Here is a 13,036-nt window from a genome sequence, read left to right as displayed (position 1 = left end):
TTAATTTGTAAAAATTAATATCCTAATTTATGCATTTCTGTAAAATTAGCTAAATAATAATAATTAGAAACAAATTTATTTAAGGTTGATATCTGCAGTCGGCGCAGAAGTCTTTATTTGGTCCGCTTTTTTATCCCGTATATAGTTGATGGTATACTCAATGCCCCAAGCAACTCCACACATACATATACAAAAACTTTGTGCATGTATGCATATAGGATAACTGTCTGTAACATCACGTATAAGACCTGAGAATAAAGAAATATAATGACATAAGAAATACAGTTGGGATTTAGAATTATCTGATATAAATTTCAAATACTGATATAATTATAATCCGAGACAGATTATTTAAATTACCTATTAATGGTCCAAAGCAAATCACAAATATGGCTTTGCCCACTAAATGCCAGCCAAAAGCAGAGGGAAGCTTTTCTAGAGAGCAATATTCAGAAACAGTTAGGGTAAAGTTACTTAAGGCAGAACCTCGAAAAAACCCGCATATTGAAAGCCAAATCATTAATTGAGTCCAGTCGGTTTGTTCGGCCATAACTGAAACATATCAAATTCGTTAAAAATTAAAAACATTTTTTTTAAGTTTTACTTGAACGTGTTATTGCCACAAAAATGATTGATATTAAAAAGACAGTGCGCTTTTTTATAGTTGTACGATCAAATATAGGTGGCAATACTATACGAGCGGCTATATCAGTTATAGCTGTGATTGATAGGCAGAAAGCAACATCGGTTTTACTGTATCCTAAATTTGCGAAGAAAAATGGCGTTACCATTTTAAAATTCATTTCGCCAACATAAAAGATGGAAAGACCAAAAAGAATATTTAAAAAAATTTTGTCTTTAAGTAAATCAACGTCCATTAAATCAGCGAAGCGTCTCCAAAACCCGGCTTTCTTTTCTGCTGGTTTATTATCGATTTCAGACTCTTTTTCTAAATCAGTTGGTTTCATTTTGATAAATGAGTCGTGGTGTGCGTTCATCATGCTCGAAGTGGCTGCACTATTAACACGTTTCAGTTCGCGGTCATTTCTTTCGAATTCCTCATCACCGACGTTCATATGCACTTGTAATATGGAACCAGTAAAGTCCATGTATGATAGATTTGAAGTGACGGAAGCCTTGCGATGCCGCAGCTCAGTATTGACATCAACGTTTGAATTATAACCGTTTGCAGCCGATTGAACTCCTGCTAATGACATTATACGTGGGAACGTAGGACGTTTGGGTAGTCCAAGTCGAGATCCATTCATCGTGTCCATAGCTATTTCTGAATAATTTTTACGCATATTTTGCTGCATACGTAAATTATGCTTATTAAATAGTAAAGTATTAAGTTCTGGTAAGGCATCTTCTTCTGCACCATCTTCTTTCGTTATTTTAATTTCAGGCGATGGCGGTCCCACAATCATCATTTCCTCATCAATTACCTCTTCCTTCATATGCCATTTAGCAGGTTGAAGTAATACTGATCCAACAGTAGAATGTAACGCTACGCCAGCTAAAATTAGGATTGCGCCACGAAAACCAAAACCCTCTAATAAAATTCTTACAAGTTGAGGCATTATCAACATGCCCATCGCGGTACCAGCCATAGAAAGACCTACTGCCTGACCACGTTTATGTTTAAAATAGTGATTCAATGCAACAAATGCAGCTGATGTAGCCAATCCAACACCTATACCGTTGATAACACTGTACGTGCTCAATATATGTGCCATATTGTTCGCAGGAGATGTTAAAGCTAAGCCTAGACCACAGAGTAGAGACCCTGCTATTGCTACTTTACGATATGAGAACTCCTTGAGCAACGGTCCCACAAATAAACCAGAAAAATTCATACAAACATCCAAGGCACTTATTATCACAGCAGCACCAGTAGTGCCAACATCGAGATCATTTAGTAAGTCGCCAAAAAGCAAGCCGAATGACGGTTCAATCGAACGAGTTGCCAACTAGAAATAAAAAATAAAAATATATGTCATAAATCTTTTAATTACTATTATTTTAGGTTATTGAAACTTATCACGTTAGTGTTTGTGCTAATAAAAATGTTAATTGCTTTAATCGATTGATAATTCGAATAATACAACTATTTTATTGTTACAACTCAGCGGAGTGATAAACAGAAATTAATGTGTCGACAGCTTTGATTTTAAATAGTTGCATGATTGAAGTAATAATCTTCACGTCATACCAATAGTGCGTCAATATAGATTTCATGACTCTAAAGGATAGTGTTTGTAATTAAATAATACATATATTCTGAATTATTCTTTGCTCGTAGGAAATACTTTGAAAAAGATAGTAAAAAATCCTGTGATTGTAGGGAAAGGATACAGTGTCATCATTGAGCTTTTATTAATATGAAAATGGATGCGTTCTTGAATCAGGAAATATTATTAAATTTCTCAATTGCTTAAGTAAGTTTAGCTGAGTTTAGAAGGGCTTTTTCAGAGATAGTAACGAACTTTTACAATAAAGAATAAAAAATTCCAATATTGGAATGAATATATATTAAATCTTGGACCCAAAATCGTGAAAATCCAAGCAAATATCCACACCATATATGCAAAAGATCTTAGAAATGTGAAAGAGGATGTCATAAGCAATTTAACAGATTTTTTGGAGTAATTCCATTCAGTTAATTAATAACTAATTGAATTAATTCACTCATTAAGGCAACTAAGATATATACGAAGAGTGTTTAACAATGTTTAACAATTCCATCGGAAAAACATAGACAATTTTGATTATAACATTTCGCGAATGGGTAATGGGTTGAAGCCAATGTCGTTTTATTTTCTGGGCTCTGCGTATTAATAATTCTATTCACGCTCTGTATATGCAAATGGGTGAATAAACGTATTGGAGTATTGGAGGTTTTTAATTGAATGGCAACTGCTTTAAATGGAACAATAGAGTAAATTGTTATTCATATTTGTAAATGGATTTGGAAATGTGTGCTAATGTTTTATTTATCTGTACATTGTTTTGTGAAGATTGTTGTTATCGAGAATTTGTGTAATACCATATATCGTTTTGCTTGTTTTTCGCTTTCATTGTATCTTATTTACAAATCTCATTTTAACGATGTCGTTAATAGAAAGCGCTGACAAATGTTCTAGAATAGCAATTTTGTGTGATCTGCATGCATAGCAACTTGGGAGACACATTTCATTTAACGAAAAGCAATAAAACCTTCATTTCAATGGGCAAAAGCGTCAAAATGAACCCTGAGAGGAGATTTATTGAACTTAGGTTTGATTACGAGCACGTTTCATCACCTCTACATCCATCGAAATATTGTGAAGTTGAATAAAATTTCAATTTGAATCAAATAAATTTACTATGTAATAAGGGGCTATCTACTCTGTTATGAAGTCGAAAACAAATCTTTCACACATCGGAGTCTGGATCAATTGATTTAAATTGACCGTTTGGATTGATCGCATGATTTCAAATTGATGTTAAAAGCGTGAAATTGATAGCAAATGGAAAATATTTTAAAGATCGCTTTATTTTCGCATTTGATTAAATGCTTGTTAATTTTTAAGCAAATACTGACTCTGTGCGCTGTTTATTTTTGAATCAAATTGCAAAACTCAATATTTGTATGTAACATTTTATATCTTTATTTCATCGATATGCAAATAGATACGTATCTCGAAAACAACATTTAACAATAAACTATTTATTTCACGTGATCGACATCTACATTTCAGCTCAAAATTATGAAAATCAACGGTAAATTGTTAAAATTATAAATAGTTAAGCATACATATTATGTCTGTGAAATGCTTAACAATAACTAGATTCATTCTGCTAAGAAACATACATTTTATTGTTCCACATAGGACTAAGAAAAATCGGACATATCGCATTGAATCTGTGATTAATGTATCATGTCAATGATTTAGAAACTTTAACGTTCTTTTAAGTAAGGAAAAATGTACGAAACCATCAATAAGGTCAGGATTCCGTAAAACAAATTGGAGTAAACCAGTCCTTAATTGAAATTTTTGTTATTTTGAAGTATTTACACTTTTATAAGTAAATACAGCAGATTATATCTTATCAACAGAATAAACCTCAGAAATGGAGCTGTTGAAGAGAATTATTTTGTTATAGAGAACGATGATCTTGATTTTATAAAATATAATGACCACGCGTCAAAGATTCTGAAATCGTAGCACTTCCGATTGACAGGCATCTTAAATGTTGGATGATAAAAATCAATAAAAAAATAAATAAAAATGTATTATTTTAAACTATAAAAACTCTTCAATAAATTGGATATCATGAAAAAATTAGCATTTATTTGGATAATTAGTAAAGAGGGATTTGAAGTAAACGAAACAACTGATAACCTCTTGATTTCCTCTATATGAATGTACATTTAATGCAGGATATTCATTTATCAAGGCAGCATTAGTACTCATAACATAACTCATCTTACATAAATTGTTTGTGAAGTCATGTATCGATGTTTTCGATCGAAAGAAATGTCAACAGCTCAAAAAAAAAAATAATACTGATGGGTTTCAAGTCAAAACAGTACTTAACTTACATTAATGGGATACACTCCACTAATTATAGATGGGATTAAAGGACATCGATTACTGCAGATTCAATATACTGCAGTGCGATAATCTTGCATGTGTTCTAAGATTGTCCAGTATATACAATCAGACTTTTGTAATAACGTGTGAGGTCTGGGGTCTTAATTTAAATTAGCTTAGAAGACCTTCGTCTTAGCTTACATAACAAATCTTGCAGTCACACATAAATCACAGCGTAGTTGGCAAATTCTTGTATCTAAATAACTGTGAGATAAGAGTTGTTTTGATAAATTTATGAAAAATTGTTGAGAAAATATGAAGTTGTAAATGTTTTGGCACTGCTTTGTGGTTTTTATGGAACTCGCATTGTTTAATGTTAATGTGATAAGAAGGCAGGCAGGCAGGCAGGCAGGCAGCGTGAAATAATCTTAATTTGTATTGAAGGTGTTGACTATATGTATGAAATTTATTTGAACAATCTGCAGAGCTAAAGTACGTTTATTAGCTCATAAATCAACGACATAACTCGATTGATGTCAATTATTGCCATTTTAAGCAATTATAAAACCATTGTAATCTTTATTGACTACGCAGCACTTACTTACGTTTCTGATTCCTGGATTCGAAGAATTTTTGTTTTTCACATTATTTGTCAGATAAAAGCTTAATCTTACAGACTTAAGTATGTCGTTTATCGATTGTTTATAAAAAAAAAGAAAGCATTTATTACGCAACTATCACAATACAATATAAAAAATAAATCAAAGGTCGATAAGATATTTTAAAAAACGTTGTTTCTAAAGTGTCAGATATTTTATATTTTAAAATTTTCGAGTTTAAAAAATATTGAACATTTCAAACTCAAAAGAACCAGCATAGATGATTTTATTTTTTTTTGTTTCGCAAGTTGGTTACATTATACTTAATATCATTGCATTAAATTATAGTAGCTCTAATTAATTATAATAATGAAGCCACCGGGCATGAGAACGATCTGTAAATGACTGTGTGGAACAGCTGATCGAATCCATCCAGTTTTAATAGTAATAACACATCACGATCTTTACAGAGAGAGAACTTTTGAGTTCAGCTGCGAGCCTTAGTGTAAACGTTTTTAATGTCGAAGTTAAAATTATTTCATGTTATAATTGCCTTAAAGTTCTCTTTTGAGTGCTAATTTTTTGCACGCAAGTGTAGGTATTCTTGGCTGTGATATAACAATTACGTATTTATGACTTGTGCGCTACTTGTGACAAATCTAAGAACTGATTACATATATCAGCTGCGATTTGAAACACCAATTACATAGTTTTTTTGTAGGTACTTCAATATATATATATATAGATATATATATGTACATGTATATATATGCATACATATGTATGTATCTATACATACCTTTAAATCCATTGTAAAAAGTCGAAAACATTTGTTTCTCCTTGATTCATTAATTAAACTAATCATTAATCGATGATAACGTGAAATGTGAGCTGATTAGCTGTACATTATGATTATTATTAATATTGATGTACTGACCCAGTAAAAAACGTACAAATGAGAACGTACTATGACGTCATCCATAATGAATAATACTGTCAAACACATAATAATTACTTTAGTAATCATGTAATATTGAAATTCATTAGTTGTCTAAGGCAAAAGAAAATAGTTAATGGCATTTCAACGTTAATAAAACTTGAGTATGCTTAATGAAGTAGCTTATGTATGGAAAGCTACTATTCTTTAGAATAAGTAAGTATCGCTTTGCATTTTATCTGCAGAACACATTGTCCACTTTTTACGGCTGCAGCCCGTTTATATACATATGTAACATATATAGTTTGAGTTGGCATTGCTCATTTGTGCTGTGGGGAATAACAAAATATTAAATAAAAAGTATTTTAAAAAACACTGCAATTGCTTCTAATCAATTAATGCAGAGTAAAACAAATTACAAAGAAAAAAATGCAATTTAAACAATTGAAATAATTGAAATGTTGCACTGAAATGTCAAACATTTTAATTTCAATTAAATTGTGTTTATTTCAATCCAAAGATATTTGATGTTCCAATGCGATCATGTTTGAAAACCGATTGGCTTCAATGTATGACCGTCATGTGATTAAACTCTACCCTCAGAGTTGATTATGAAAATAAAAAATGTAATTAAAATGATTTAAATAAAAAATAAATTTCAAAAAAAAAAATGTTATGATTAAAATTTGTATTTTTTTGAAACCAGTTGAAGTAATTACTTTTGGTTATTAACTAAATGGAGATATATTTGACTTATTATGTGGTATTGTATCCCTGACAATACAAACAAATTGTCATCTATAAAAATTTATCGATAAATATCCCAAATTTGATCAGTAAAATTGCGGATAGTCACATTAAGTATCAACCGATGTAAATCGTTTGTAACGGGTTTATAGAAAGATTGTTTCAATAACTTAAACAAAAAGTACATCATTTACAACAGTAATTAAGTCAGGCATTGCAAATAAATCAAATTTGTCAGCAACTAAACTGAATTAAAATTAGGTATATGTATAATTAATTAAGGGTAAAAGTTGACACTGCAAGGTGCAGTTACATCTGTGTTGTTTCTTTTTTATTTTCCAAATTTTATTAATTAAAAATATTTTAAGAGTAAATAAAACAATGGATGTGATCTTTTCTGGGATATTGCAAAAGATGACGTTGTTGTTAGTCGCTTGCGCCTACAATCAAACAAGACGGGTAGCTACTTTATTAGAAATATTTTAACAGGCTTTGATAAGTTTAAAGATATATGTGATATGATAAGATATATGTCTATTATGCATGTGAAGTTGAAAGGTTATCTGTATTGCAAAAACAATTTTGTAGTTTTTTTTTCTATTAAAAAATCAACTGTAACTTATTACTAAAGCCGTTTCTCTTTCTTTTGATATAAATATACACTCGCAAGATAAGTTTCAATATAAACATTGCAATAAACATAACTTTATTGAATTTCTTAATTTTAATTTACTATATGTTATCTCATTGTTTTCCCTTCTTACTCATATACTGCAAATAATGCGTGTTAACATTGTGATAAACGCAATATTTTTACGGGTTAAATGAACAATAATTTTTTTTAAACTTTTTTTAAAAAAAAAAAAAATATATTATAGTTGTAATGATCGAATTAGAAATATTGTATTTTTTTAATATAAAAATGAAATCGATTAATTCAGCTGGCAACAAAGTGAGCAAATAAAACACCAGCACAACGTGTTGTGCACGTCGAGGCTAATAGCAGTCCAGCCGCAAATTCTGTTATGATAAAGCAAATTAAATGGTAAAGTATTTGGTTAGCAAAATTCATGTAATTCAATTTTTATCTTATTACTTATTTTTAATAAGTAATTTGTTCGGTACGATTATTTTTAATAAGTAATTCATAATTAATAAGCACATTTATTTCATTTATTTCAATTGAACAGTTGAAATACATTGATAACTATTTCAAGAAGACTTGGTTTAAAAGAAATATTTAGGACAATTTTCTTTGATAATACATAAACAAGATTTAATGCTAAATGACGGTTTACTTTTCTTAAATGGTTCTCCAAAAGCTTTACAGTCAAGGCTATTAAGAAGAAAATCGCTGCACTCTAAGCAAGCGAAGCTATCTTAAAGGCCATTTGTGTGTAAAATCCGGACTTGACGTCGTTGTCAAGACTCACTCAACAACAACGTGTTTCGGTACTGCTGACATAATTTGAATAAATTAAAAAAAACATTATTTATGAGTGCACAGTTTCGCATTATGGATTCCACATGACAAAACTAGATTCACGTGATGCGAGTTATTGAGTATTAAAGAAAAAAAATTAATAATAAAAACATATGATCTGGACTCTTGAACTTGATAAAAGCAAAAAAGACAAGACCGAGATTGTTGTGTTGTGTTGCGATGCGATGCGATGCTCCGTCGGAGTCATATGAGCATTAATTACACCAAATGAAAATATTTGTACATTTTTATTGCACGTACGTATGCGTACATGGGTTCGCCGATGCGACGCTACACGTTTATGGACTTTAACAAATTTTTTTGCTGAGCTTAAAGCCATTCGGTACGATACCATGGAAAGTGTGCACGCTTCAGTCACATGCTCAGCACGAGTGCGGCTTTCAGCAATTGTTTTCTGTTATTTTATATTGAATTGTGTTTTACGTTAAGTACACATTTATTGGCGGAGGGGGATCTGAAAGCTTTTTGGACTATGTGTGTTCATATTGGGTTTCGATTTTGGATAAGCAACACATTAGCAACTTTATAGCAGTTCTGTATACTTAATGTCACACATATACATACACACGTACTAGTAATTAGTAATGACGTCAGCGATAATTGCAATTGATCTAAATTCTAGAACAATAAAAAACGCTAAATGCTAAATACTATATAAGCATTTGAATGAAATTGTTATCTCATTTGGAACTGAATTTTCTATTGTATTTATGACAGAAAAAATATTAAAAATTATAGACCCTGAATCATATAGATAAGTAAAATGTATTGTGATTTGCTATTTATTATACATACATTAAGACTGAAAAGTTTTCGGAAATTCTCATTTAAAATTCGCGCGCTGTATATTTTTCGATATTTTAAGTTTATGTAGTTTGGCAGCACTGTCCTTAATTACTATGCCAAAAATGAGCGCGATCTGTCAGACAGTTCGTTTACGGCAGCTGTTGAAACCAGTTCACCCTCAGTAGTGCGTTGCGAAATGTCTTCGACGGTCGTACGACCGTCCTGGAAGGCTTTGTACCACTCATAAACTTGAGTTTTCGATAAAACTGATTCCCCATAAGCCTTTTGTAGCATTCGCAACGATTCTGCACACGAAATTTCGTTCGAAACACAAAATTTGATGCAAACTCTTTGTTCAATATTTTTTTCCATTGTTTTTTTCGCAACGCACTACTGAGGTGAACTGGTTTCAACAGCTGCCGTAAACGAACTGTCTGACAGATCGCGCTCATTTTTGGCATAGTAATTAAGGAAATTGCTGCCAAACTACATAAACTTAAAATATCGAAAAATATACAGCGCGCGAATTTTAAATGAGAATTTCCGAAAACTTTTCGGTCTTAATGTACGTTCAATGAGAAGTGAATATTTTTTGCATATACTTAGAGTTTCGCTTAAAATTATTGGTAATCTCTAACCACAAAATATTCACTTCTGTGCACACAGATATTTACTATACATATGCATTATATATGAATATATAAATGCATGTTTGTATAAGTAAGAATGTACAAAGATACTCGTACATTAGCGAGAAACAATAAAAAGAGCGCTTGGCTGCAACAAGTGGCCGTTGCTTTGGTGGCTCATAGCCGCGAACATTTATGGGCGACTCCCCATGTAAAAGAACAAAATAAGCTTTCACTTTCAGATGACGTTCAAGATGTTGTTCACCCTGTTTGATTATCTATTGAAAATTATGGTATCTACCGTATTTCATAATTATTATACAAATTAAATGGAGGTAGAGTTTCGCAATCTGGTGTTTTCGTGCAAATTTGTTCAATCGCAAAGACATTGGCAAACATCTGCGTAAATGTGTGCTTCGCGCTGAATTCCCTGTTTGCTTAGCACCTCAAATTGCTGGCGATGAGTTCAAATACAAACAATCAACAACGAAACACTGTTCCGCTGCTATCACACAAAGGCTAATAGGTTTATCAGTGCTCTTGTTACGCTGTCAAGTGACGTGACTCACGCAAATCTTATCATAGTCTGGCAAAAACAAAGTTCTTGGACGCAAGTGACAATGTCAGGCAAATATCTGTGCTAATTTTATGGCTCTCGAACATGAAGCAGACTATTTGGCACTGATGGTGGATTTGAGTTCCGTGTGTTGCCACATTTTAGAACTATTTTTAGATTTCATCAAGAAATCTTTACACCCGTAACTTAACAACTAGCTGTAAATAAACAGAATTAAAGAGACAACTGCAACATATCACAACTATTTAGAAAAACGTACGTATTAACAGACAATTCAAATAATTAGTTTGAGTTTTACCAAAGCTTAAATATACTTCTAACAAACTTATTGGATAGATGATTTTAGATTCATGTTTTTAGAAACACACCCTCATTTTTCTACATTAAAAATAATCTGATCTATGAAATCTCTAATCTAATCTCTAGTCTAATCTGATTTTAGCTTAAGGGCTGAATCTTATAAAGTAATATGAAAAATATTTTATAAGAGCATGAATCAGAATTATTAATTGTAGAAGAGTTACAACTTAATCCGATTATCGGATGACTCCATATTTAGAAAAATGTATGTGTACAGAATATATTGAAGGTCGAAGAAGTCACCTGTCAGCTAACTACCATACATTTTGTTAAACCAGAACGTATAAACTAAATTAATTACGTTATCTGAAGATTGCGTGCCAGCCTTCTTAAGTAAATGTTTAAACAAGATGACTCCTCAGAACAAGAGCAACGCTAAGGGATCGATGAATAATCACAGTGGTAACGAACCTAATATTCATTAATAACTGATGTCACGAAATAAATTCCATTGATCATGTTTATTGAAGCAACACAGTGAAGGCAGGTCTGGTCCACAACATATTAGAATAGCTCAGAAAGATGATAATAATACAGTTTTTGTACAAGAGCTTTTATGTGGCGTACAGCATATATGCCAACTCTAAAGCAAACCATTCTTTAAGCTAAAGAGGTCATGTGAATCCCTGGTAATAAAGACAGAATTGAGAATGAAGCAACTGATTAAGCAGCAAAATTCTTTCATAACCTTATCATCTTATCATCTGTGTATACCTTCGTAATCTTCATTATCACTTCTTCAAAGCAAATGGCAGAAAGTCGTACTTTTCTGGAGCAATATTGAATAAATTACGGTGTTCTCACGTTTAAAAATCGTACGCACTTTTGCGTGTCTTTAATACCTACACTCAGATAGTAATCAAAAACCATGAAGCTTTTACGGTGGTTCCATATCATTGGCTTAATTCCTGTCACGATTTCTCCAAATAAAAAATACAACGGCATTTTGGGTCCATCATATGGCTCTGTTTACTTCGGCAAACAACGAATCCATTTAAATATTCCTTGCAGAAATTTAATACTAACAACAGATGGACAAATACAGAGACAGATAAATAGATATGAATACAGACAAAGAAATATATACATATATATAAAAAGACGGATAAATAAATGAACTGACATTACTAGACCAATTCATTTCATGCTGATCTAGAATACACACATTTTGTGGGTATTCTAATGCCTCCTTCAATGCGTTACAAGCATTTAAGTAAAGTTAATCTAGTATTTTCACACTGCATATGCAATGTCTTTTTTTTTTAATTAAAAGTTCATAGTATATGGAAATTAGGCTATTTAGCGTTGCACTTATACTTATTTTTCCCAAATATATTTAATATAATTTAGTAAAACATGAAAGGTGTTAATTAAATAAATTATTATGTCTTAAAGTCATAGTTAGTTTTGATTTTAATATTGCTTTTCAATATACAAGTTATTAATTATCACATATGTTAAGATGTTAAAAATTATTTAGAAGTAAATTTAAATCAAATAAAATTAACGTAAATTATTATAAAATATTGATTAACACATACATTGTTCAGAAAATTAATTATTTTATTATTAAGAGTTCTAAGAAAATTATTCTAACAAACACTACAAGATAAGTTTATATAAAGAGAATCGTAGATTCTCATAAATAGAACATATTCAACGTTCCTTTTATAAATAAGTATAAAATGTGATATTTATTTTTGAAGCATGTCGACTCAAAAGACAGGATCCAAGAATGAAATTTTATTTACTTCAGACTTCATATATATTTCATACTAATACTTTATAATACTCGTAGTTTAATTCATTAAAATTGAACTAAAAATAATGAAGGGACAGTATGTCACTAAGTATGTAAATATAAATATAAAATAGTCAAAATAAAAGAGAATAATTTGAACATAACAAAATCTGGTTATGCAGAGTGATTAGTGGTTTTAAGATCTAATATAACTTATTGCTCAACAGTCGACACTTGATATTTAATTTATACGAGTATATATGAAAGTGATCTGGTATTTGTTAAATTTAATTTAACAGATAATTTAAAATTTAATTAAGAAATTTAATTTTTAATTAAACATAATCCCTATGTTCAAAATGTATAAATTTAAAGAACCATATTTCAAAATGAGTATCTTAAACTTGTAATTTGTGTTTGTGTTCTAGTCATTGCTGAATATCTACTGAAAATATTAATTACAACTATAAATAAGATAACTCAGCATTTCTTAACTTTTTTCATATATACGTTTAATGGAAATTGTATAAAAAATATATATATTAATATATACAACTAATATATATATATATATATATA

At 30.7% G+C, this 13,036-nt stretch overlaps 1 protein-coding gene across 1 annotated transcript; it reads right to left on the bottom strand.

Moving 5' to 3' along the window:
• Positions 1-6: 6 nt before the first annotated feature.
• LOC119670928 lies at positions 7-5,299 on the bottom strand. Its single transcript, XM_038081382.1, has 4 exons — positions 5,183-5,299; positions 605-1,970; positions 361-552; positions 7-248 (listed from the first exon to the last, which is right to left on the bottom strand). Exons 2-4 carry the CDS (start codon positions 1,854-1,856, stop codon positions 76-78), a joined length of 1,617 nt encoding a protein of 538 aa, XP_037937310.1. The 5' UTR covers positions 1,857-1,970; positions 5,183-5,299; the 3' UTR covers positions 7-75.
• Between the last annotated feature and the right edge of the window lie 7,737 nt (positions 5,300-13,036).

Source organism: Teleopsis dalmanni, chromosome 1 (assembly GCF_002237135.1).
Source record: "Teleopsis dalmanni isolate 2A chromosome 1, ASM223713v2, whole genome shotgun sequence".
Taxonomy (NCBI): Eukaryota; Metazoa; Arthropoda; class Insecta; order Diptera; family Diopsidae; genus Teleopsis; species Teleopsis dalmanni.
Note: the sequence above shows the minus strand (reverse complement) of the source record. Positions and strands in the feature narration are given on the sequence as shown.